Raw genomic sequence first — 26,661 nt, 5'->3', positions numbered from 1 at the left:
GGGCTCAAAGTGAGAATTGCTTTTAAAATCTTTCAGCAGGCCAGCTGGACCAAGCTGAAAGACCAAGGCCAGCAAACCATTTTAGTTTAAACTCGTGTTGTTTTTCAGCAGTTTAATCACCATCCATTGTAAATTAAGTAAAGTTATATATTTAACTTCGAATGTTATGTAAAGCGGCGCAGGCATTGCGCAATATATGTGGCTGAAACAGATTTAGTTCAGCCGGAAAAAATCATTTCATTATGGGACAGTTAAACAGAGATAGCATCGAACTCCACCCCCCATAACTCTCTTCACTGTACTGCAGAAGTGATGGGGATTTTGATTCATTGATTCGAATCGTTTGAATAGGTTTACTGACAGAATAATTACGATTCTGATTCACTCACTGACTCTTTTTGCAGGTATCAGCGGGAGCGAGTCATTAAATCCTTCACACAACCGCTTGGTTAAATGCGCCTTTATCGCTAGTATTCCAGTTCAGTTGGTTCAGACTCCTCTGTCTTTCATTCTCAACTCTGGCCCTCGAGGTCCACTTTCCTGCAGAGTTTTGCTCAAACCCTAATCAAACACACCTGAACAAGCTAATCAAGTTCTTCAGAATTGCGAGAACGTTACAGGCAGGTGAGTTTGATCAAGGTTGGCTCGAAACTGCAGGAAAATGGATCTCGAGGGCCAGAGTTGAGAACGTCTGTATCCAATCTCATCAGACTCCAAACTTCTCTCCTAGTGGGCGATCCCCAATCAGTGGGCGTTCTCATGACCAAGAACGTTTCAACGGCTTTACCCGGTGTGCTCTAACCCATTGTGGGTTAGGTAGGTTTAGAGGTGGGGTTTGGATGAGCCTACATGTTTTTTTGTTTGTTTGTTTTTAGAAAACTGGGTAAAGCTGTTGAAAAACGTTTTAAACGCCCACTGATTTGCGAAACATTTAGGTTTTAAAGAGACACCTGAGCATACTCCTCAAAACGCCCACAATGTGCGTCTTCGCAGATCCTACTCGAGTGATATTTGAAGGCTTCAGTGCATAAACAAGAACGAGAACGATATCAGTTCACTTATAAGATTTGTTCAAACCAACCGATTTGGTTCACTTAAAAGATTCGTTCAAAACTCGTTCACGAAACAAACGCCACTTACCGCAATGCACTTCTTCTTCAGCGTGGACAAGTTTCGCCACACATCACAGCGTGCTCCCTGCTTCCCTGCTTCCCTGTCGAAGTAGAGCTCAAACTACTGATCTCTGCTGGATTGTTTGCTATGTTCTGAGGTGAACTGTCGCAGCACGGATCTGAGTTGCCTTTCTCTTTAATTCAGCTGCATACTTTATTGCGGAGCCCCCACTAAATGTTGGAGGGCGGGCCGCGCAGCAGCAGCAGTGCAGTGAATTGTCAAAAATCTGTTGTGGTGGTGACGCCGAGGGTCCAGAACGCCCACTACGGTAAATTGATGTGAAGTTTGACTCGCCAGGGATTGTTGTTATAAACGTTGCGATTGTGGTTGTCCTTTTGAATTGAGCTGGAAGATAATGCAGCGCTTTGTCTCACTGCAACTTCGGGCGGCGGACAGGCGCAAGGGCGCGGGCAGTGCATAGTTATCCAGTGCGCAAGTGTCATTCTGCTGGATTATCCCAAACAACTGCGTCTCCAACCGCAGCGGGATGCCTCTGATCAGCCTGGACGACGACGAGCAGAGATGGGTCCCGACGCACGTCAATGTGACCGTCCTTCGCGCGAGGGGTCTGCGGACGAAGGGCAAGCAAGGCAGCCGCTACGTTTACACCATCATCCAGGTCGGCAAGGAGAAGTACACCACCGGCCTGGTGGAGAAGGCTGAGGAGCCGCAGTGGAGCGAGGAGTGCTGCTTTGAGCTGCTGCCTGGGCTGCTGGAGGCGGGTGGGATGAGCAGCAACCTGGTGCTCACAGTGATGCACCGCGTGCTCATCGGCCTCGACGTGTTTCTCGGTCAAGCTGTTATTCCCCTCGACAAAGTTTTTCAGGATGGAATGTGTCCCAGAAATGAGTGAGTATTACAGCTAATAATAGGAGCAATTAACAGGCCTTGAGACTTTCGTACTGTGGCAGTACCATGGTACAATGATGGCATCAGATACCATGGTACTGAATGATTACCATATTCGTGTGTACAATAAAAAAAGTGCTTAAAACCCTTCTTAAACCATCAGACTAGTAGATAGAGGGCAACCCTTAGGAAAATTAACCATGGTTTTATTGTAGTAAAAGTGTTGTAACCATGGTTTCTTGGCATATTGATTACCATTTGTATAACCACAGTTTTACTAAATACCATGGATAAACTATGGTTAGTGTAGCAAAAACATGGGTAATTTGTGGTAAAACCATGGTTAATTTTCGTTAGGGAAGCTGACAAGCTCAGGTTTATGTTTCTGCAAGTATACGTAAAACAAGGTAAGGTATAGGCTAATAAGTAGAAATATCATAGGCTAGTTTTCATTACTTGAAATAAATACGTGTTAACTCAAATACAATATTTAAATTTGATGTACTGAAATAACTAAACATAAAACTGAAATAAAAATAAACTGGAAACTGTATAGACTTAAAAAACACAATAAAAAATGTTTAAAATAAAAAACTATAGTAGTATCTCAATGATACTAAAAACACTGATTATAGGGTACATGTAAAAGAATGTGTTTGCTTCACCACTTCTCTTCATTCCCAAGAGTTAGTGTAAAAAAAAAATATAGCCTTAAGATAGACTATCTTTGTTTTTATAGCCTTATGTTCGTGAAGCTGAATGTATTTTTAAAGAACAGCTTTCCTTGTTTTTCAGTTGATATAGTCCTGGGATATTTGACACAGGCATGCCAAAACCTGTGCACCCATTTCACAGTTGGACAGACATTCCCATTCGCAACATAACAGAACTGCAGGAAGATTCTTTGGCCAGCCACCAAAACATAACCTAAATTACCGATGTCACATGCAATATTAAACAAATGCATGGTGGTCGAAGCCACACAACAAGGGATCTATGGGGAGTGCAAAATCAACACTGTTTTGAATACCAGAGTAATGGGATGTGCTTTTGCAGACACAACAACAGCAACATATTTGGAGGGGCATGCTGCATCTAGTCCTCATCAGTGTGCTTGCGTAGCACTGGCGCAGAGTCATGCCTCCACACGGCAGTACCAGCATGTGTCAGAATGGTCACAGAGTCTGCACTGAACTCCACAAACACGCATTTCACTGCACTCCAACAGACGTACCCTTCCTGGAATCTTGTCTGGTTTTTTTTTTTTAAATATCGCTCTTGTTTAAAAGCTTGCGCGTCTAGTAGATGAAATTCAACTATATATCTAGTGGTGCCATCATTAGGAGGAGTAAATCATTTGTTGTGGGAGGGGAGGAAGAGATGAGGTAGGTGGGTGCCTCTTGGCTGAAACCTCTATAAACAAGTTAGGGAGGAAATCAGTGAGCCATGCTGAGCAATAATAACATTGTTATTTTCATATTTAATACGCCTTCCTTTATTCTCACGTCCACAATTCAACTCTTAAATTCACAATGTTCAGCTAACAAAATTGATTTAATTAAAGACTGTTAAGATGCTAATAAGTACCAAATGCCTAATGTAAGTGAAAGTTTATGATATAAACTTAATTTATATATTAAGTTGTATATTTGTTTCTTATCAGTTTCAGCATGTTACTGGCTTTAAAAATCCCAAAGTGTTTCAAGAAAATCTAAATAATAATTAGACTTCTAAACTTCTAAAGGGGCCACAGGATCAGTATTTTCATTTAAATTAGTACTAATTATTATTATTGATATAAAAACATAAAAAAATTATAAGCTAAATACAAATACTAAAAAACACAAATACAAGATGTAAACTGCCATTATATTTAACCCCTGCTTAATAACTAATGTGTGTGTTGTTGTTTTTTTTTTTTTTGAAGAAGAACATACGAATCTTGAAATTAATTTTGGTTACTTATTATAATATATCAATTATCATTATAGATATATTAATCAATTTATGTTAATTTAAGCTTTAAAACAAGCAGCTCTGTCATTATGGTAGAAATACTGAAAATATCTTAGCCTATATGAGGGGTCCTTCAAATACTGTGTCGGACAATGAGGAATCTTTGAGTTAAAAGGTTGAGAACCACTAAACTACAATGCACCTTAGCAACGGCCTAGCAACCATCTTGAACACCGTAATGCAGGAGTGTGGTGGGAGGAGCGGAGCGGTCTAGTAACTGCATAACAAATGACTTTGTCAACATTCAATGTTTTATCTTGGAAAAACTAAAATTTTCTAGTTAAAGTTTGCACTGCCATATGTGTTGGTGTTCTCAGTGCTTCAGGTCATGTGGAGAGACCTATGGACACGGAGTGTGTCCGTCTCTGCACACACTATTCTGAGTCATCACATGTCGTTGTAGGCATGAGGCTGTTCTGCACATCTGGCTTTAATTGAGCTCAGAGTTGCACCTCTCTCGCCTTCTCTTTCTCTCTCTCTTCTGCGTCTCCCAGTGAAAGGCGTTTGTCTTGGCTCTCTGCACGTGTGTGCACGTGGTGCTCTCTGCTCTACTGGAAATGGCCCATGGTGGCGGTGGGGTTATGGTATGGGCAGGCGTATGTTCTGGACAACGAAGACAGGTGCATTTTATTGATGGCATTTTGAATGCACAGAGATACCGTGACTGAGGCCCATTGTTGTGCCATTCATCCACGACCATCACCTCATGTTGCAGCATGATAATGCACGGCCCCATGTTGCAAGGATCTGTACACAATTCCTGGAAGCTGAAAACATCCCAGTTCTTGCATGGCCAGCATACTCATCGGACATGTCACCCATTGAGCATGTTTGGGATGCTCTGGATCGGCGTATACGACAGCGCGTTCCAGTTCCTGCCATTATCCAGCAACTTCGCACAGCCATTGAAGAGGAGTGGACCAACATTCCACAGGCCACAATCAACAACCTGATCAACTCTATGCAAAGGAGATGTGTTGCACTGCGTGAGGCAAATGGTGGTCACACCAAATACTGACTGGTTTTTGGACCCCCCGGACCCCCAATACAGAAAAACTGCACATTTTAGAGTGGCCTTTTATTGTGGCCAGCCTAAGGCACACCTGTGCAATAATCATGCTGTCTAATCAGCATCTTGATATGCCACACCTGTGAGGTGGATAGATTATCTCGGCAAAGGAGAAGTGCTCACTAACACAGATTTAGACAGATTTGTGAACAATATTTGAGAGAAATAGGCCTTTTGTGTACATAGAAAAAGTCTCAGATCTTTGAGTTCAGCTCCTGAAAAATGGGGGCAAAAACAAAAGTGTTGCGTTTATAATTTTGTTCAGTGTATTACAGTTCTATAATATTTGTTTAATATATAACACTTAAGACTTTAATCATTCATTTTAAATACTACAAAGGAATTTATTTATTACTGCATTATAATGTACAATGAAAAATTGTCATTAGATAATTGCTAAAGATTACTTTTGTAAGGGAAACAGGTCAATAATTTAGCTCAAAGGGAATCATTTAAGAGGGTTAGATACATGATATGGGGTTAGATATATAGCAATGGTTAGTTGCTCGAGTCCTTTTAGTGTCATTTAGGTGCATGGAAAGGCAGTTTCCGTGCCATTCTGTGAATGTATGAAGACCAGAGATTAAGAGTTCTGTAAGGAATTTCCGAAAGTCTGTTCTTTGTCGTGAGGTGGAGGGAAAAGTCAATCCAAAGCTTGCTTCAGCCTGGCTAATGCTCGGGTCTGATTTATGACATCCTGTTGTCTTGGGCCTCTGTGGAATTTTTGTGACTCCTCGTGCCACAATCATGTTTTACCAAATCTTAGATTGTCTGATATCCTACACTTTGTTTTTAAAAAATAACTTTAAGTGATAAATAAGAATTAGCTTTCAGCTGACTGTTATCTTTCTGTGTTTAAGGTGGCTCAAGCTGCACTCCAAGGCTGGTCGGAAGGAGAAGGAGCGGGGCGAGCTGCAGGTCACCGTCCAGTTTACCCGCAACAACATGACCGCTAGCATGTACGATCTGACCATAAAGGACAAGCCCCGTTCTGCATTTGGAAAGCTGAAGGACCGTGTCACAGGAAGAAAGAGAGGAGACGTGGAATCCTCCTCTGCCATTTTACCTGGCCGCTACGCCGCACTATCAGGGTCTGTAGCTTCTCCCTTTGCAGGAGATGGTGGATCAGATGAGCCGGGTGAGGAAGAGGGGGTCGATGAACACCGGAGCAAGGTGAAAGACTTCTTCCTTAAGGGCAAACTGCGCAAGAATTCAGACACTCGGTCGTGTTCGTCATTGGCATCAGACAGTAGCATGGCATCGTCCGCCAGGGATCCATTCGTCTCAGTAGAGCTGTCCAGAACACCCATCTACAGCAGCAGAGTGATGGAGCCCTTCCGAATGGATACTGAAGGTGGGATAAAAGGTCAGTTGTGGGCTCCATATGATAGTTTGACAACCCTTGTGTTGTTCTAAACTTGTATGATTTTCTTTATTCTGTGCATCATATTCAAAGATATTTTAAAAAATATTTCAACAGTTTTTGTGCGTACAGTTGAAGTCATTGGGGTCCAAAACAACATTGGACCCAATGACTTTCAATGTGTGGACAAAAAAATCCTGAGACATATTTTTCAAAATATCTTCTGTTGTGTTTCAAAGATGAAAGAAAGTCAAACATGTTTGGAATGACATGAGGGTGAGTGAATAAAGTCTTTAAAACCTCTGCTCAAATGTATGGTTTGGACCATATACTGATCTTTGTCTGTACCCTTTCTCTCTCTCTTCTCTCTGTGACCTCTGTCTTTAAAGTGATGACTCACAAGCGCGCACACAGTGATGAAGCCAGTAAGATCACAGGTGTTCCTCATCCCAGCCCTGCTGTGGAAAACCTAAAAGGCCAAAGTATGCCGCTCTCCAAATCAACCCTCTGCATCAACGGTAGCCACATCTACTCATCCGAGCCTGTCAGCCCCAAGAGTCCAAGCACTATCCCGGCCAAGCGCTCCCTGCTGGAGAAATGTGCACCCCTTTCTCGCTCTCTCCAGAATCTGACCCGACGTGGTGAAGACTCGCACAAGAGCGATGGGAGACGTTGGTCCATTGAAAAGAGCAAGAAGGAGGACAGTGAGGCAGATGAAGCTCAGAGTCAGACCCAAGGAGCCACCACCTCAGCGGGGAAGCCAGTGCAGGCTGCTGGACCGGTGGAAGTGGTGGATAAAGGAAAAAAGCAGAGGAAAACTCTGTTTTCTAGCGGGCGGAGTGACTCTCTCCCAGCCAAGCCAGAGCAGAGCCAGGTTTCTGCTCCTCTTGAGGGCAGACGCAGAGGATGGTTTGGCTCCGGTGACTCCCAGAACAAGCCAAGGTGAGTGAAGGCCAAGCAAGGCTACTAGGTTTTATGTTACAGAACAAAAGATGTCTGACCTTGCTTGTGTACCAATATCATCAATAGCAGTTCCCCATGATCTGTATATTTATTGCCAGACGTTCTTCTAAACGGATACTTTGTTTTTAATTGGATGGCTTTGAATGTCAGCCTGCATTTTGGTCCTCAGAGAATATTCTTAGAAAAAGGAGTGTTTGAATTTGCTGATGCAACAGTTACCAGAGGTGGGGGACTCGAGTCACATGACTTGACTCGAGTCGCAAATTTAAGGACTTGTGACTTGCTTGACTAAATAAAGAAAATTACTTGACTTGACTTGGACTTGAGATCCAGTGACTTGAGACTTGACTTGATTTGACCTTCATAACTCGGCAGGACTTGACTTTAATTATAATTATTATAATCATTGCGACATAATTTGGTAAACAAAACGCAAGCCACTGAACGAGTGGCAGAAGTGATCCGAGTCTGCGCAGTTCATGACACTGCACGAGCACAGTCAGGAACACAGCACGCCAAATACAGGGAGCAAGAGAATCTCCCGAGATGTTTGGATAAACACTTCAAAACTGTATGCATTTGCTGTATGCATTTACAAAGCCAGGACGTCGGCACTTCAAAAAGGAAAGGTATGTAAGCTTGTTCGTTAGTTGAAAACAGCATTGGTCTTAAAATTCAGCTTAAATCTGTCATTAAATTAAAGTGATTATGTATTTTTATCAATATTTTCTCAATTACAGACTTTAGCGGTATACAAAGTAGTATTTTGCCTATATTCAAAATGTTATATTTAAAACATTATTATTTAAAATTTATAATTAAGTTAATTTCTGAGGAAAAATTAATAAGGTAGTGTGGCAAAAAAATATTTGTTCCTGTTTGATACTGTGACTTGACTTGACTTGATCCTTAGCAGGACTCGACTTGACTTGCTTCAGGTGAGCCACTGACTTGACTTGACTTGCTTGATTTGTTTGTACTGTGACTTGAGACTTGCTTGAGACTTGATGGTAGGGACTTGAGACTTGCTTGAGACTTGAACATGTGTGACTTGCCCCCACCTCTGACAGTTACTGCAGCAGCTTTTTCCATCTCAGTCCTTTATATTACTCTTGGTCTGCAGGACATGGGTCAAGACATTTTTCAAAGAAGGGATTGTTAATGTGTGTGTTTTAATAAAAAAAAATGTTTGTCAAGTTCCACGAATTTGTTGAAGCATTCAAAAACATCAGCTATTTTTATAAGAAATGTCCACTTACATTAAATTGATTGATTTTATGTACTTTTTAATTTCACATTTCAGTAATTCATTTAATTAATTTTTCATTCATCAGCATGATTTTTTTGACACATTCAGCCATTTCTTATAGTTTAACCCGTTTTATTTTTATTAGAGTTAGGAGTGGGCGATATGAAAAATCTTTATTAGTAATTTTATGTCATAACAATATGTCACAAATTGATGTAGTTCTTTTTTTTGCTTGAAATAAGGTTGCTATGATAAAAGTTAATATGAAATTGAAATTTTACAATTATACATTATGCCCAGTACTAGCTCACTTGATAAAAATAAGTATCAAGCTTAGTGAAAACAAGTAAACAACTAACTACAATAAAACAAAGAAAAAATGAAATGGCGCCTTTTTAGGTATGTCTTTTTTAAAAGGGTAAGAAATACTACAGAAATTGAATAAAGCAATCAAATGTACAATAAAGCACTGCACAGTCTTCACTGTATCAATTAAATGTACAGGAATTATTATTAAAGCTACAGAAGTAGTTCATTCAAGATCAGTGAGTGCTTTCTCTTGTCTGCACTCAACTTAATTGTTTGATTAAAAGACATTAAATGACACAGACAGCAGGTATATTATGCTGCTGTCACTTTAGGACCTAAAACGGATACATCATACAATATATTGATACACATCCCATTTTCTCCCAACTGTCTATGTTCACTAAAAACATCACCAACTGTGTTTATGTGAATAAACCGGTATTGCCAAGACTGGCATTGTGTCTCAACTTTTTGAATATTTGACAATTTAAGCAAAATAAACCATGAAAAAGAATGTAATTCAGTGCTGTGTGAAATGTGGAAACAAAACTGAATTATTTCATGTCTTATGTCTTATTGTGCTTGAATGTTTTAAAATTGCTTAAGTTTAAACTGGCAAGGCTTAAAAATGCATGCAAATGCTAAACTTTTTAAAGACAACAACATCGAAACATCACTTTAGCATAGCACACTAGAGATGATGATCCGAGATTTATACCATTTTGAAATTTGTACCCGTTTATCGTGTTTACAGGTATATCGCCCACCCCTAGTTAGAGTTTATAGGCTGACAGCCAGGTAATGTCTTTTCTCCCCTTTTTTTCCTGCTAAGCCAGCAGTATTTATGTAGGAACAATGTGCAAGCTGGTCAAACCATGCCAGACGCTTCCGATCAAAACATGAACAAATTTGAAATCAAAGACAGTTTTTCTTCTATTATATAGAAGGTAGTTCACACAAAAATGAAAATTCTGTCATTAATTACTCACTGTCATGCCGTTCCAAACCCGTGAGACCTTCATCCATCTTCAGAACACAAATTAAGATATTTTTGATGCATTCCAAGAGCTCTCTGACCCTCATATAGACAGCAAGGATACTACCATGATCAAGGCTCAGAAACGTAGCAAGGAAATTGTTAAAATAATCCATGTGACATCAGTGGTTCAACAGTAATTTTATGAAGCTACAAGAATACTTTTTGTGCACAAAGAAAACAAAAATAATGACTTTATTCAACAATTTGTCTCCTCCTCCTCACCCTAGTGCCATTTTGTTGAGTATCACATACGTAAAGAAAGTATGCAATGTATGTACATGGATACATTGTTTACGTTCAAATCAAATTGTAAACAACATATGGTGCTGCTGACACAGAACAGCATACTTTGTTTACGTATGTGATGCGCTCCAAAATGGCACTAGGGTGACGAGGAGGAGACAAATTGTTGAATAAAGTAATTCTTTTTGTTTTCTTTGCGCACAAAAAGTATTCTTGTAGCTTCATAAAATTACTGTTGAACCACTGATGTCACATGGATTATTTTAACTATCTTCTTGCTTCGTTTCTGAGCCTTGATCGTGTAAATATCCTTGCTGTCTATGGGAGGGTCAGAGAGCTCTCGGAATGCATCAAAAATATCTTAATTTGTGTTCTGAAGATGAACGGAGGTCTTATGGGTTTGGAACGACATGAGGGTGAGTAATTAATGACAGAATTTTCTTTTTTTGGGTGAACTATCCCATCTTCAGAACACAAATTAAGATATTTTTGATGCATTCCAAGAGCTCTCTGACCCTCATATAGACAGCAAGGATACTACCATGATCAAGGCTCAGAAACGTAGCAAGGAAATTGTTAAAATAATCCATGTGACATCAGTGGTTCAACAGTAATTTTATGAAGCTACAAGAATACTTTTTGTGGTGCTGCTGACACAGAACAGCATACGTTGTTTACGTATGTGATGCGCTCCAAAATGGCACTAGGGTGACGAGGAGGAGACAAATTGTTGAATAAAGTAATTCTTTTTGTTTTCTTTGCGCACAAAAAGTATTCTTGTAGCTTCATAAAATTACTGTTGAACCACTGATGTCACATGGATTATTTTAACTATCTTCTTGCTTCGTTTCTGAGCCTTGATCGTGTAAATATCCTTGCTGTCTATGGGAGGGTCAGAGAGCTCTCGGAATGCATCAAAAATATCTTAATTTGTGTTCTGAAGATGAACGGAGGTCTTATCATTAATTACTCACCCTCATGTCGTTCCAAACCCATAAGACCTCCGTTCATCTTCAGAACACAAATTAAGATATTTTTGATGCATTCCAAGAGCTCTCTGACCCTCATATAGACAGCAAGGATACTACCATGATCAAGGCTCAGAAACGTAGCAAGGAAATTGTTAAAATAATCCATGTGACATCAGTGGTTCAACAGTAATTTTATGAAGCTACAAGAATACTTTTTGTGCACAAAGAAAACAAAAATAATGACTTTATTCAACAATTTGTCTCCTCCTCCTCACCCTAGTGCCATTTTGTTGAGTATCACATACGTAAAGAAAGTATGCAATGTATGTACATGGATACATTGTTTACGTTCAAATCAAATTGTAAACAACATATGGTGCTGCTGACACAGAACAGCATACTTTGTTTACGTATGTGATGCGCTCCAAAATGGCACTAGGGTGACGAGGAGGAGACAAATTGTTGAATAAAGTAATTCTTTTTGTTTTCTTTGCGCACAAAAAGTATTCTTGTAGCTTCATAAAATTACTGTTGAACCACTGATGTCACATGGATTATTTTAACTATCTTCTTGCTTCGTTTCTGAGCCTTGATCGTGTAAATATCCTTGCTGTCTATGGGAGGGTCAGAGAGCTCTCGGAATGCATCAAAAATATCTTAATTTGTGTTCTGAAGATGAACGGAGGTCTTATGGGTTTGGAACGACATGAGGGTGAGTAATTAATGACAGAATATTCTTTTTTTGGGTGAACTATCCCTTTAAGAGGCATCTCTGTAATAGAAAAGAACTGTCTCTCTCCCCTCCCCACTCATAGTTAGATTTTATGGCCCATTGCACACTATGACTAAGAGGACTACTTGTGCCTTCCCTCCACAGGCTGGGAGTCTCTCCTAAGGTAGAGAGCAGCTCAGACACCCCCTGTCAGATCCCTTGCTCCCCCAGTCAGCCCCCATGCTCTCTTCCCCTCGGTTGCACTACTGGCTCGGTGTCTCCCCCTAGTGGCAATCACACCAACCCATTCACCAACTCTTCCCCAACACCCCCTTCCATCTCTCCCTCCAACCCTTTCCTTACACGACTACAGCAAAACCCCTTTTTTGAGGATCTTATTGCCGAGGAAGCACTGAAGTCTCCGACTGCTGGCTACTGTTCTGTTAATTCCAGTCTTTGTCATTATCCAGTCGGATGCAGTCCCCTCTATAATGGAGCACAGAACAAAATGTATGCAGTAAAACGGGAAAGACCCAGAAGTATGTCCAGACAGAGATCTCTTCCAGCTATTATGCCTGAGACACCAGATCGAAACTCAAAAAATAATCCGAACCACTCTCTGTCTGAGAGGGCTGGGGAATGGGATGATTTTGAAGCATTTGCCACCAACCGACTCAAATCACCAAGTGGGACTCCAGCCAGACCTCCATCGGCACCGTTTCTCTCACAGGTACCAAATACAAACCAGTGGGTAAACAACAAAGCGAACAGTGGTTTAAGGATCGATGAAGTTGACAAGGGTGTTTCAAGGCCATGGGATCTGCCTCCTCTACCACCACGTATACCCATAAGGACCCAAGGGATCACCACGGACAGCTGGTTGGATAGAGCCCAGGAGCTGGCTGTGCAGAAAGAGGCCTGCTTCCTTTCCCAGACTGACTTTGCCTCCCTTAAGCATGTGAGAGATGGAGATGTAAAGAGGAACTCTCCGATTTTATGTTCAGATAAAGAGTTGCACCATATTTCTTCAGTAGGGTGTAACAAGATAGATGCAGAGTTGCACAGCGGTATCAGACTGAACGAATTAATGGTTGGGGAAGCAAGGGGTCATGATTTTGCCACAAACAACAATGGCACTGACTCACCGAATGGTTTTGGTGAAGATGCACTCGGAAGTTCTGAATGTGAGTATATGGTTCCTGAAACTTTGTGTTTCCCATCTGACTGGGAAACCACAGTGACCGAATCACTTTGCAGTTCACCTCAGACCCAACTGAAACATGATTCAGAATCGCCCTGTGAAATAAAGGTCTCCAATGAACAACAATGCAGGACTAAAACCGATGGCGTGGGTTTGTTGACCCTCTCACCTAGAGATTCAAACAACAATACAGAAAGTACTTCAGAGTTTGCTTTTATTGATTCTGGAAGTTCACCGTCTGAGTTGCAACCATCTTTTGAAATGAATAAAGATGGTGTTCAATCATCCAAAGATTGTTCAAATTTGCACTCGAATGGTTCCTCGCTTCCCAGATGCTCCCCAGGATTACCAGAGGATATATTGTGCAGAATAGCATCAGAGTTGGAGATATTTTCACCAAAAAACACCCGTAGTAATATCACATCATATTTGTCTGACTCACAAAACCATAATCGTGGCTCGTCACGTTTTGAGAGATCTAGTGAAGAACTGGGAGTACATAAAGTTGACACTTGTGAACACCAAAACACTGCTTCAAACTGTGAGTCTTACAACGTGGCTGACGTTCTCCTCAACAAAGAGATCACTGTGATCACTCAAACATGCTCAAGCAAAGACAACACTGTGACAATGCAAATCAAACAAGAGGTAGCAAAAGACAATGACTTGCTCACTACACATGATGATGATAAGGAGCATAATCGTTTAACAGAAGGTAACCTAAACTCTGAAGTCTGCTTAAAGAACAACAAGGTCGAGGAATCTTGTTCGATGCTGGAGGAACAAATACGCTTCGAGGACTTGCATGCTAGGGTAGCTCCAAGAAACTCCAGAAGCCCTTATAAAACAGAAGTCAGATCAGCCCGCATCAGACCGCGCTCAACCACAAGCTCACCCAAAACTGCTTCGGGTGCCGATTCCCTCCCAGGCTCTCCTCATCCTACGTCAGATCTCATTTTGCATGATCCTTTCCCTTCACCCACCCCATTAGCAGGTACTAATTTCTGTCTCCACCCTGACCCTTCCCTTCCTGCGAACCCCCCAATCGAGTTGCCCAGCATGGGTTCCACATGCTTCTCCACCGCCCAGCCCCACGTTGACGCACCGCTCTCCCTCTCACCTGAGGAGACACAGCCAGCTAACGTCCTCCTGCCCCATGAGGAGAGCAGGTGAGACCTCACTGCCTTTAAAAGTGCACTCACCTCTGCTCTCACCTGAGAAATGACCTCATTCTCTCTCACAGCAGGTGCACTAAGACAGGCTCTTAAATGCTCTCACATATGCTGGCCAAGAACAAACGTTGTTTTTGCACTCACAACTTGCTATAATTCGGACTTTGACAAATGTGTAAATGCATTTTTCCAGCACCATCTCTTTTTATGTTTCCTCCTGGTTTGCTCGTGCTGCATTACTTTTAGTTCTTTCATTTTTCATCTTTGCTTTTCTGTTGCTTCTTTCAGCCTTAATTCTGTTTTGGCAGCAACACATATTCCTTTGTAGAGGTAACTAAAGTTAGATGAGTTGTTGTATTGTATGCATCTAGTGTTCATGAGAGGTTTGATGTGAGATGTTGACTCTATCATTATGAGGGCTGACTGACCTGTTTATTAGTACCTAAAGAGACAAAAATCATAAAGGTGCTTCTCCTAGACAGTATTGATATTAAATTGCTTGAGACTTCAAAAACCTTTTAGAAGTGGCAACGTCTTCAATCAAATGTTTATTTATCCAAAGGATTTCAGTTTATATATTTCGCTTTTGTTTTAATGATTTCAGTACTACAGCTTTCTTTTTTTTGTTCTAATATTTACATATATAATATTGACAGTCATTTTACCTTATTTCAATTAATTGAAAAAAAAATGTTTTATGTTATGTTTAACTTTTAGTTAAAGCTGCAGTCCGTAACTTTTGGCACTCTAGTGGTTAATAAACACTGTGTGCGTCTTGCAGAAGAACATTGTAGCAGTAGCTACTTCTCTCTGTTTATGTCTGAGGAATTACGCAGGTACTGGGCTACTCCGCAGCGGTACCTACACGAACCAGTCTAAAATAATCCGCATATAAACACGTATTATAGGTGTACCGTAGTGATTCAGGACAAGCCAAAAACACGGTTTGGAAAATGGATTCATGGTGTACTCGATTATTATATACATTTTGTACATTTTGATCACAAAAAAAGTTACAGACTGCAGCTTTAATATTAACAACATTGCTAAGAGAAGATCTCCAAACAAGTTTTTGCTTAAATTAAAGATAACCAAGAACTGAGTCTCTTGAGATATAAAAAGGCAACTCGTTGTTTTTTCATTACTTTTAACCATTGCTTTCTCAACTGTGCGCTACTGCTTTTGTTATACTAATTAACTCATCAGGAAGTTAATAAACATGAGATCTAAAAAATGGCTTAAAGTAAAAGATGCTTACACAGTACCAATTACACCATGATGAAATTTCTAGATCAATGTAAATACCTCATTTATCTCCTTTTCGCACCGCTGTACAGCCCTCACCCAGTGAAGCCCTTGACCAACATGACTCTACAGGGAGAGAAGAAACCTGAAAGCCGCTCAGTGCTGGAGAAACTCAAGTCCACCATCAACCCAGGACGATCTGCACCACCAACCCCTGCTGAGGATGAGAAAAACCAGGTACTGGAAGTTTAAAGGTGCTGTAGCAATGTTTTTATCTAATAGCACTCCCTACTAAAATATAGTATTTTATTCATATTAAAGGGATCATATGATGCGATTTAAATTTTTCCTTTCTCTTTGGAGTGTTACAAGATCTTGGTGCATAAAGAAGATCTGTAAAGTTGCAAAGACTAAAGTCTCAAATCCAAAGAGATATTCTTTATAAAAGTTAAGAGTTAACCACACCTACCTAAAACGATTTGTTCTAACACGCCCCCACATATCTACGTCACAATGTGGGAAGATTTGCATAACGCCGCCCAAATGTTCACGCAAAGACAGAAAGGCGTAACTTTGATTCTCGCTGTAGTATTGTTGTTGCCGTGTGTTTCGTTGTGAAAGCGAAACTACTTTGTTTGGCCTTCCAAAAGAGGGCGATATCTGCTTCGTCATGCCTGGAGCTGGTCCGTGCTGGTCGCTGAGGAAATACATCAAATTTGCGCTGTGGATCGCCGGAGCTGCATGCGCTCTGTGTAATTAGCTTTTATCTGAAAGGACACCAAGGATTCTGCAGTCACCCGTCGCTGCCGATACTGTCTTGAAGCTCTTACAAACATCTGCACGCCCCTCGAGACCCCCGGACGTCAGTGAGCTCCCCAGACACTGCGTGCGCATTTTCATCGCTCTAGATGGCGGCGGACTGTCCTTCATTCTTGTGGGTTTGTTTACCATCCTAAAAATATCCAAATTAAAAGTACAATAGAAGTAACTTGCTGTTAGTCAACACAAAATGACAGGTAGATTTGAAGATTTGCTTTTTGAAGGCATTTTAATGCCATGTTCATTAATTAAAGGGGTCATATGATGCGATTTCAATTTTTCCTTTCTCTTTGGAGTGTTACAAGCTCTTGGTGCATAAAGAAGATCTGTAAAGTTGCAAAGACTAAAGTCTCAAATCCAAAGAGATATTCTTTATAAAAGTTAAGAGTTAACCACACCTACCTAAAACGATTTGTTCTAACACGCCCCCACATATCTACGTCACAATGTGGGAAGATTTGCATAACGCCGCCCAAATGTTCACGCAAAGACAGAAAGGCGTAACTTTGATTAGTATTGTTGTATTGTTGTTGCCGTGTGTTTCGTTGTGAAAGCGAAACTACTTTGTTTGGCCTTCCAAAAGAGGGCGAGAGTCATGCCTGCATGCCTGGAGCTGGTCCGTGCTGGTCGCTGAGGAAATACATCAAATTTGCGCTGTGGATCGCCGGAGTGGCTTTCACCGTGGACGAAGCGGAGTCCAGCCCGGGGTCGTCACATGTGGTTGCCGCAAACCCGCCGGACGCTCCTTCGCTCACTCTAACCCGCCTGGCCTCCGCTCACTCAAGCCCGCCGTGTGTTCGTTGTGAAAGCGAAACTTCTTTGTTTGGCCTTCCGAAAGAGGACACAACTAGAAATCAGTGGTTAAGTTGTATTTACAGAACACTTCAACCCAAATATTCAGATGTGTGCAGCGCATTTTATGGAGGACTGTTTCCTGATCCTGGGAGAGTAGACTACGATGCCGGCTGTTCTGACTCACAGACTGTAAGTACGTTTTTCATATTTAAAGGATTTGCCACTGACGATTCAAACGCGAGTTTTGAGCAGTGTAGAGTAGCGCTTGTTGTTTGTCATTTCTCCGATCACAAATGCAGACATTGTTTTATGTTTACATGGTGCAATGCAATGCGTAAAAAGACAGTATAAGTCATTATAATCCATAATTATGTCCCCACTGGATGCAGCAAATGCCTCGTTTATAATGGGTTTATGTTTTTGTGTCTTCGCTCCGGCCGGGCCACGGCTTCGCAGTATGGTGAGGGGCGTAACAATTTCGTCACACGCTTGAGGTATTCGGCCAATCACAATGCACTGGATAGCTGGCCAATCAGAGCACACCTCGTTTTTCAGACCGATGAGCTCCGGCTGTTCTGACTCACAGACTGTAAGTACGTTTTTCATATTTAAAGGATTTGCCACTGACGATTCAAACGCGAGTTTTGAGCAGTGTAGAGTAGCGCTTGTTGTTTGTCATTTCTCCGATCACAAATGCAGACATTGTTTTATGTTTACATGGTGCAATGCAATGCGTAAAAAGACAGTATAAGTCATTATAATCCATAATTATGTCCCCACTGGATGCAGCAAATGCCTCGTTTATAATGGGTTTATGTTTTTGTGTCTTCGCTCCGGCCGGGCCACGGCTTCGCAGTATGGTGAGGGGCGTAACAATTTTGTCACACGCTTGAGGTATTCGGCCAATCACAATGCACTGGATAGCTGGCCAATCAGAGCACACCTCGTTTTTCAGACCGATGAGCTTTGTAAAAATCGACGCATTTCAGAAAGGCGGGGCATAGAGGAGAAACAATAATGTGCAGTATGTGGGAAAATTTGTTTTTTTTAACCTTAAACCGCATAAACACATTTCATTACACCAAACACACAAAATAATGTTCTTTTTTAGCAACATCATATGACCCCTTTAATCATTTCCTTCAATATAGCATTTTAATGTTGCATTAAAATATTGAAATATTAAAAAAAATTAAAATCCACACATCAAAATTGTCTTTATATATGAAAGTAAATGATTTCCCTTTCTAAAACGTAGTGGTCCGTGGAATCCAGAATTTTTTGCTTGTCAGTCATTTTAAACATAGGTCTAATTTAGGCTGATTAGTGAAACTGCTAATATTTCACAGCACCTATAAGGAGCTGGAGGCATGCTTTGACCCAGGTTCTGGAAAAGTGGAATCTGTACACGGATTACAAGCAGACACTGAAACAAGCATATTGATCTGAGAGGTTATTTAGGGTCTCATTAAAATGAATATGGACTTATAAAGATATTGAAAGAACGCACAAGTGATCAAAGATCAGCTGAAGCGTTTAATGAAGTAGTTTTGGTTCATTATTCTCTACATGATACAGTACCTCATTACTGTTCTTCTCATGATTCTGTACCTGTTTCCTGTGCAGATGGCTCTGATGGAGGCTCGGGCTCAGTACCAGAACATGACTAACATGGAGCTGATAGCTCTGCTGCTTCAGCAGGAAATGGATGTCAAGAAGCAGCGGGCTGAAACTGAGGTGCAGGTGGCGTTATTGGAGAAACGTGAGGCCGAACTGAAGAAGATGAAGGTTCAGGTCAGAGACCTGGAAGACTACATTGACAAGCTGCTGGTGCGCATCATGGAACAGACGCCGACCTTGCTGCAGGTACGCACTAGACCAAAATGACTACAGTGACCTGCTCCGTCCCGAGAACACCTCATTGTTCTAAAGCCATTTGTGATGCTCTGTTAACTTTCAAAACTGCCAGATTCACGTAGACACGATAAAGCTTTGCATGCTGCTTACTGGATTTCCAAATCCACAATCATTGAGGTTTAGCATACTCCTAGTCATGCTATGAGCACAAGGCAGTGGTTAAAAGTAAAAAAAAAAAAAAAAAAAATTTTGTATAATTAGATCTTGTTGATCACGTGTAGATGTAAATATTCATAGAATCTACACAAATATGTCGTCTTCATAAATATGCTAATTTCCATAATAGGAAATAACTTCTGGGATCTTTATGCATACAAACTGTCTCTAAATTCATAAAAATCCATAAATGCAAGTAAAAAAAGCACTGCCTTTATTAATTGACTTATTTAACCGTTAACACTCATCTTTTCTCATAATTGGACATATTTGGAACAAAATTATAAAAATGACACTAAAAACAAAAACTCTGAAACTTCTCAACTAATGTGTCAAACTTCCATATCTCAGTCCTGTCCATATTTCAAGAAAATATGGTTTCAGATTTATTGACATGGCATTCACATGGTGTTAAAACTAATACATTACACTGTTCGATATGAATCCAGAGATTTAAAAACAGTAATATTTAATACATAATATGTAGTCTAATACACCTTGTGTCAAAGTTGATGTAAAATACTGCTTTAAATAATATTATGTAAATGTAAATAAATATCTTACTTCTTGATAGCTTTAAACGCCCTTAAAGGTAGGGTATGTAATTTTTCAAAAACACTTCAGAAAACTGGTTCGGGCCGAAAAGCAAAACAAACTTGTAGCCAATCAGCAATAAGGGGCGTGTCTACTCGTGATATGGAGGAGACGGACACTAGCCGAGTGACAGAAAGATAGAGATGGCGGATAAAAAAACAAAAGAGGAAAACGTCTGCGGAACGGTAAGGCAAGAAGTAGGACCCGTGTAAATATCGGATCAGCTTTCCAGCGCTGGAGAGAACTCAAGGAGCGGAGGCCTGCGATCGGACACTGAGGTTGCTTTGTTTTGTTCTCAATAGATGAGTAACACCGTGTCTACAACAGCTAAAATCTGCCTACACTGGACGCGATCAAACGACCGTTGAAAACCATTTGAAATTTGTGTCAGCACGTCATAAATAGAAGCAGTTTTCTGTCTGGGATTTGTTGCGCCGCGCCGCTCACGTCCGGTGTAGATACGGTGTAACATTGGTTTTGCTTTGTTTCACAGAACTAATCGTTGCCTGGGTTGTGTACGTATATGTGGGGCGGAGCTATCAAAATAGGGGCAAGACCCTTTTGGGGTAGGGGCGTGTTTGTGTTGGTGATTTGAAATATCAACATTGGCTACCAGAAATTGCTTACCCTGCCTTTAATGCACATTATGCAAAACCATTGTGCTTGAGCCAGTCAGCTTTGCCTCATAGAACCGCTGATATTAGTGCATGCTCACTTCCATCAAGCACTCGCACAAAAGCAGAAAATTGTCTCTGCAAACATGTAAGCTATGCAATACAACCTGCTAAGCTGTAGCTTGAGTTAATATATGCTACACAAAATATATCCATGAAGCCTTAGCACTGCAGCATACTTAGATGATTGCTAAAGTAGCAAGTTTAGTGATATGCAAATGCCTAAGCTTTCTAAACCACAAAAACGATGGAAGATCTGTTGTTTGTTTTACTGCATTGTAACTTCATCATGTTTAGTGATTTTCTCTGATATTCATTCTGATTGTGTTTCATACCATTGTTTTTGTTCTGTTTTCAAAGATAAAGTTACGTGTGACTTTTGTTCATTTGAGTATGCCACAGTAATGCAAATTTGATCTTTAACAATTACTATGGGGATAGAGGAAACTCATTTTCATTCTTAGTTAATTGTCTCTGGTGGAACAAACATATTGTCACAATATTCCCTAAATGTAGTTATGTCCTGAGTGTAGGCTTGATTGGCACCGTGTTAAAAGCCTATACTATTTTAAGAGCAACTAAGGGGGAATTTTAATGTTTATTTTAAACCAAACTAACATCACTCAACAACATTTATTTGTCTGATATTGTTATTATTCATATATGATAGTTGATTGTGAATCATAAAAACAACAACATCTCCTCAATGTGATTATTCAAGATTGGCTATTTTTAAATTATTCAAGAGATAGTATTTTTAACTGCTTGGGTAGATGTTTTCTGCTCCTTCAGTTACCTTTTTTATTACATAATCCTCATATTTAGGACTGGGGGTGGAACACATTTAATATTTTAAGAATCATCCATTGAAAAACAGCTAATCTGAATATTTGTCTGAATACCCCTCACAATATCTGTGGTTATGGCTCTGTTATATATGCACATGGATGATATTTGGAGTTAATTCATCAGTTCTGAATGATTCATTCTTTTTGACATTTCTTGGCAGGTTGAGACATTTCATTGATATCATCGATCCTTCCACTTTGTTTGTGACGGAGGTATGGAAATCTTGTCTGTGTTATGTTATGTTAAATTAATCAGTGAGTTGCATTGCTTCTTACCCTGTAATGATCTTTATATACTGTAATTAAGTCAAATCCATAAAGAATGTATGCTGATTCTTACCAACTAATTAAAAATTCTGGATCAGTTCTATATTGTATACTTTTGGATTTCTGTTTTATTTTTATAGAGTCGTTTAAAAGAATGTATCAAACTCCTGGATGATTTTAAACAAAGGAATCTTCCTCCAGGAATTACAGATCACCAGGTGAATCTCGGACATTTTGATGGATACTTATGTAGTATATGTGGTGAAGTGCTTTATAGTGACTTGTGCTCTGTGTTCAGCTCTGGGAGGCTCAGAAGGTGAAGCAGGTCAGTCTTCTGGTCGTTGTTCACTGTCACTTTAAATGATGGTTGGAATTACAGTCACTGACTCATCTCTTTTCAGGCCATCATTCACCCCGATACCGGTGAAAAACTCTTCATGCCTTTCCGCATGTCAGGTAAGAGCATAGAGAGGGTTAGAAGCATTTAAATAATATAAAATGATCACTGTATAAAAAAAATAGAAATGCATACATGTTATTCAGGATCCTTTCATATATATATAAGGATACATTAAACTGATCAAGTGTCAGTAAAGACTTACATTGTTACAAAATATCATATTGTAAATGAATGCAGTTCTTTTGAAGAAAGAATCCTGTAAAAATGTATCACAGTTTCAACAAAATATTAAGCAGCACAAATGTTTCTTTCCCAGTGTTAGCAGCGAATAAGCATATTAGAATGATTTCTGAAGGATCACGTGACACTGAAGACTGTAATGGCTGCTGAAAATTCAGAATAAATAATAAATTAAGAATAAATTACATTTTAAAATATTTTGAAACATTACAAAATCTTACAATATATTTTAAATAAGTTAAAACAGAAAAACAATATTTTACATTAAATTAATATTTCATAATTTTACTGTTTTTACAATTTTATCAAATTAATTGTTATTTTATCAAATAAATGCAGCCTTGGTCAGCATAAGAGGCTTCTTTTTAAAACATTGTAATTATATAGAAACTATATCTTCTCTTTTCTGTTGTTATTTGTTAGTTTAACTGGAATGAAGACTTCTGCAAAATGATATTATAGATGTTATTTTGGATGTGTACACCCCAAAACAGTGATTAGTTCTGCATGTGTGCAGTAGTTTGGTCATGCCATGAAATTAATAATAGAATTGCACCATACTAACACAACACTGTAAATATTCAAACAAATGCAAATGAGGTGAGGAGAGCCATAGAGGTTATTTTTACTGCGTTCTGATTCATTTCTGAGTTCTAATTTGTTGTTGCTCTTTCTTTTATCTGGATGCATTTCACAGGCTATGTGCCGTTTGGAACGCCAATCGTAAGTCTTCTGTTTGCTTATAAATAAAGATCAAAGAGTGAAACAAAGACCACACAGACAGAGCAAATATGAGAGAAGGAAGCCTTGCCAGTCATTCTGCATGCAGTGTTGACACATCCACATCTTCTAAGCATGAGAGCTGTTGAAATCTGCATTGTAATAAACCTTTGTTTCTAGAGATAGGTGTAAATGATTAACCAGCGTGTTGCTGTATGCCCAGCTTACTAGATAAATTGTTATCAGAAGTTGATTTTCTTGCAGGTTGTTGGTCTTCTCCTTCCAAACCAGACTTTGGCCTCTACTGTGCTCTGGCAGGTAAAGTGGCTTGTTCCCATCATTTGAGCACCTCAGTACCAGGAAGCCTAAACGCTGCTTCATCAGTATCCCAACAGCCACTGTTTCACAGTTAGAAATACGTAATTAGACTAAAGTATTCCTAATTCATTCGATTTCCTATATATTTGCCTATTACCAGAAGCTGACTTCATAGAAAATCAAATCAGTCAAAATTTGACAGAGTAATTCAAGAATAATCAACCAATAATTCAAGTGACTGTCGGGCTAATTGAGAATTTCTCTTCTACAGTGGCTCAACCAGAGTCACAATGCTTGTGTGAACTACGCCAATCGCAATGCCACAAAGGTACGGTCTGAAATGCTCTTCAATTCAGGTCAAGTTTTTGAGGTTGAACTATTGCATTGCGGCTGCAGATGGTCATTCAGTGAAGCGTTTCCTCTTCTTGATTCCATTTGAATGATCATTATTGTGTCCTGAGGGCCAGACGTCTGCTCTGCATCTGACTGCGGTTCACAACCTCATGTTTTTTCGATGCACAACGCACAAGTGGTACATTTGCTACACCTGGATGTTGATGATTGTTTTCCCCCCGATTTGATCTTTAGCCAACACCAACCTCAAAGTTTATTCAGGGATATGTGGGAGCCGTCACCAGCGCTGTTTCTATTGCAGTAAGTCAGTGATGAGCAAGTTTTGTTTGAGATTCATTTTGTGAGATTTATTATTAAAATGTTTAATGTTTGATATGAAAAGAATATTTATTTATGATTATAAAATGGTTAATACTCCTTAGTGTTCTTATATAGTACTATAACCTCTTAAGTGATGTTTCACTTGTTAATGTCATTTAAATTCTCCTGTAATATTCGATCTTACTGTAGGTGGGACTGAATGTACTTCTCGAGAAATCCAGCAAATATAACCCTGCCACCAGGCTGTTGATACAGAGGTTTATCCCTTTCCCTGCTGTAGGTATGTCCTTACACAGACAGCATTTCGCTCGACTCCGCAGTCTTACACTCTTCTGCATTGCACGAAGCTCCCCCTGATGTCAGTATGGAAGCATAACACATAAAATACTGTTCATAAGTTTGGGGTCAGTAATATTTTGATTTATTTGATCAGTCATACAGCAAAATAGTAATATTGTGAAATATTATTACAATTTAATTCAATTTAATTGACCCTGGAGCACAAAACCAGTCTTAAGTCGCATGGGGATATTTGTAGCAATAGCCAAAAAAACATTGTATAGGTCAAAATTATCGATTTTTCTTTTATGCAAAAAATCATTAGGATATTAAGTAAAGATCATGTTCCATGAAGATATTTTGTAAATTTCCTACCATAAATATATCAAAACGTCATTTTTGATTAGTAATATGCATTGCTAAGAACTTCATTTGGACAACTTTCAAGGCGATTTTCTTAATATTTAGATTTTTGCACCCTCAGATTCCAGATTTTCAAATAGTTGTATTTCGGTCAAATATCGTCCTATCCTAACAAACAATACATCAATTGAAAGCTTATCTGTTCAGCTTTCAGATGATTCATAAATCTCAATTTCGAAAAATTGACACTTAAGACTTAAGAGATTTTGTGGTCCTGGGTCACATTTATTTTAAAGTGTAATTTTTTCCTGTAATTATTTTCAGCAGCCATTACTTTACTGTCACATGGTCCTTCAGAAATCATTCTAATCTGCTGATTTGATGCTCAAGCAACATTTCTTATTAAAGGCAATGTTAAATACAGTTGTGCTGCTTGATATTTTAGTAGAAACCGTGATGCATATTTATCCAGGATTATTAGAACAGCTATGTTTTATTTTAATAAATGTTTTATTACTAAAAAACAAATAAACATCTCAAGGTACAATACGAGCATTCAATTGTTACAAAATTAGGAAAGTGAAAAAAAAAAAAAAGAATTAAAAATGTAGTAAATGCCCACATATAATCACAGCAATATATGCTTATACATTAAACATCAAAATAAACAAAGGGAGGAAAAAACTTTATCCAGACCCTGTCTCCTTAAAGTAATTTAAAAAGGGGCTCCAAGATTTTATGAAAAGATCGGGTTTCATTCAAATGTTATATTTTCAAGTTTGAGGGCAAAAAGTAAGTCAAAAACCCATTGACGATAGGTTGGAGGAGATGTGCAAAGTGTAATATTATTAATCTCTAAAGCTGTTAGTTAAACATGTTCTGGACGAACCCCAAATAAAGCTGTCAAAGGGGTGGGGTCTATTACTGTGGTAAAAATTTCTGAAAAACAACTAGAAACGAGTAAATTGCAGATTCAACTGGGAATTCTTAGACACATCAAATGAATATTGTATCAGGCTATTTTTATTTTTTTACCTATCCATGTGGTGGAATCTATGTTGATGAACAAATGTGTCCCTTGAGCACAAAACCAGTCTTAGGTCGCTGGGGTATATTTGTAGCAATAGCCAACAAAACATTGTATGGGTCAAAATTATCAATTTTTCTTTTATGCCAAAAATCATTAGGATATTAAGTAAAGATCATGTTCCATGAAGATATTTTGTAAATTTCCTACCATAAATATATCAAAACGTCATTTTTGATTAGTAATATGCATTGCTAAGAACTTCATTTGAACAACTTTAAAGGCGATTTTCTTAATATTTAGATTTTTGCACCCTCATATTCCAGATTTTCAAATAGTTGTATCTCGGCCAAATATTGTCCTATCCTAACAAACAATACATCAACGTAAAGCTTATTTATTCAGCTTTCAGATGATGCATAAGTCTCAATTTCGAAAAATTGGTCCAGATTCACAAATGACCTTTCACAGAAACTGGATGTCATGTTTTGTTTAGCATGGATGGTCATCATTAAGATATGTTTGTATGTTTTACTTCTCAGCCAGTGCGAACATCTGTAACGTAGCTCTGATGAGACACAATGAGCTGTCTGAGGGAATAGATGTGTTAGACAGCAACGGGAATGTAGTGGGATCCTCACGGATAGCTGCCAAACATGTGCGTATGTTAGTTATTCAGTTGGGACTCTCCACTTCAATTTGTTGATAGCTTTTTTTGCCTAAAATGTTTTTTGTTAAGTGTTTTATTTTTAAATCAGTGCAAAATTGTATTCTTACTAGCCATGTTGCACTGTTATATATTTTTATATATTTTCAAAAGTATATATTTTTTTCTTTCAGGCACTGATAGAAACAGCACTAACGCGAGTAGCCCTACCACTGCCAATCTTTGTCCTTCCACCAATCATAATGGCCTTCTTGGAAAAGTATGGAGTTACTTTTTCTTCACTTGCATTTAAATTAATTTCTGAATGGGAATATTTAATTGTTATTTA

General features: G+C 39.2%; 2 protein-coding genes across 5 annotated transcripts in view; both read left to right on the top strand.

Moving 5' to 3' along the window:
* Nucleotides 1-744: 744 nt before the first annotated feature.
* LOC107550898 (rab11 family-interacting protein 5-like) lies at nt 745-19,428 on the top strand. 4 transcript variants are annotated; one of them, XM_016232346.1, is made up of 6 exons: nt 745-2,022; nt 5,968-6,461; nt 6,860-7,412; nt 12,122-14,326; nt 15,667-15,811; nt 18,815-19,428. In XM_016232346.1, exons 1-6 carry the CDS (start codon nt 1,661-1,663, stop codon nt 19,073-19,075), a joined length of 4,020 nt encoding a protein of 1,339 aa, XP_016087832.1. In that variant the 5' UTR covers nt 745-1,660; the 3' UTR covers nt 19,076-19,428. The 4 variants fall into 4 exon arrangements, with proteins under 4 accessions (XP_016087832.1, XP_016087831.1, XP_016087833.1 ...); XM_016232345.1 differs by having other exon boundaries at nt 5,968-6,473; XM_016232347.1 differs by having other exon boundaries at nt 5,968-6,473; nt 15,667-15,828; nt 18,815-18,861.
* Nucleotides 19,429-21,476: 2,048 nt separating this feature from the next.
* The window catches only part of sfxn5b (sideroflexin 5b), a 6,048-nt gene continuing 863 nt past the window's right edge, over nt 21,477-26,661 (top strand). The window contains exons 1-11 of the mRNA XM_016232256.1: nt 21,477-21,590; nt 21,785-21,862; nt 21,943-21,969; nt 22,046-22,100; nt 22,982-23,007; nt 23,269-23,322; nt 23,594-23,650; nt 23,911-23,976; nt 24,187-24,277; nt 26,209-26,324; nt 26,507-26,592. Of these exons, the coding sequence (XP_016087742.1) occupies nt 21,477-21,590; nt 21,785-21,862; nt 21,943-21,969; nt 22,046-22,100; nt 22,982-23,007; nt 23,269-23,322; nt 23,594-23,650; nt 23,911-23,976; nt 24,187-24,277; nt 26,209-26,324; nt 26,507-26,592 (770 nt within the window). The remainder of the gene's footprint in view (nt 21,591-21,784; nt 21,863-21,942; nt 21,970-22,045; nt 22,101-22,981; nt 23,008-23,268; nt 23,323-23,593; nt 23,651-23,910; nt 23,977-24,186; nt 24,278-26,208; nt 26,325-26,506; nt 26,593-26,661) is intronic.

The sequence above is a fragment of the Sinocyclocheilus grahami genome, unplaced genomic scaffold (genome assembly GCF_001515645.1).
Source record: "Sinocyclocheilus grahami isolate Dianchi unplaced genomic scaffold, SAMN03320097.WGS_v1.1 scaffold409.1, whole genome shotgun sequence".
In the NCBI taxonomy this organism is placed as follows: domain Eukaryota; kingdom Metazoa; phylum Chordata; class Actinopteri; order Cypriniformes; family Cyprinidae; genus Sinocyclocheilus; species Sinocyclocheilus grahami.
The sequence above is the reverse complement of the archived record's forward strand: the minus strand, read 5'-3'. Positions and strand labels throughout refer to the sequence as shown.

Coding starts and splice junctions, on each gene's coding strand:
- LOC107550898 (XM_016232345.1), top strand. CDS start 1,661: ATGCCTCTGATCAGCCTGGACGACGACGAGCAGAGATGGGTCCCGACG. Junction 7,413..12,121: donor GACTCCCAGAACAAGCCAAG/GTGAGTGAAGGC, acceptor TTCCCTCCACAG/GCTGGGAGTCTCTCCTAAGG. Junction 14,327..15,666: donor CTGCCCCATGAGGAGAGCAG/GTGAGACCTCAC, acceptor ACCGCTGTACAG/CCCTCACCCAGTGAAGCCCT.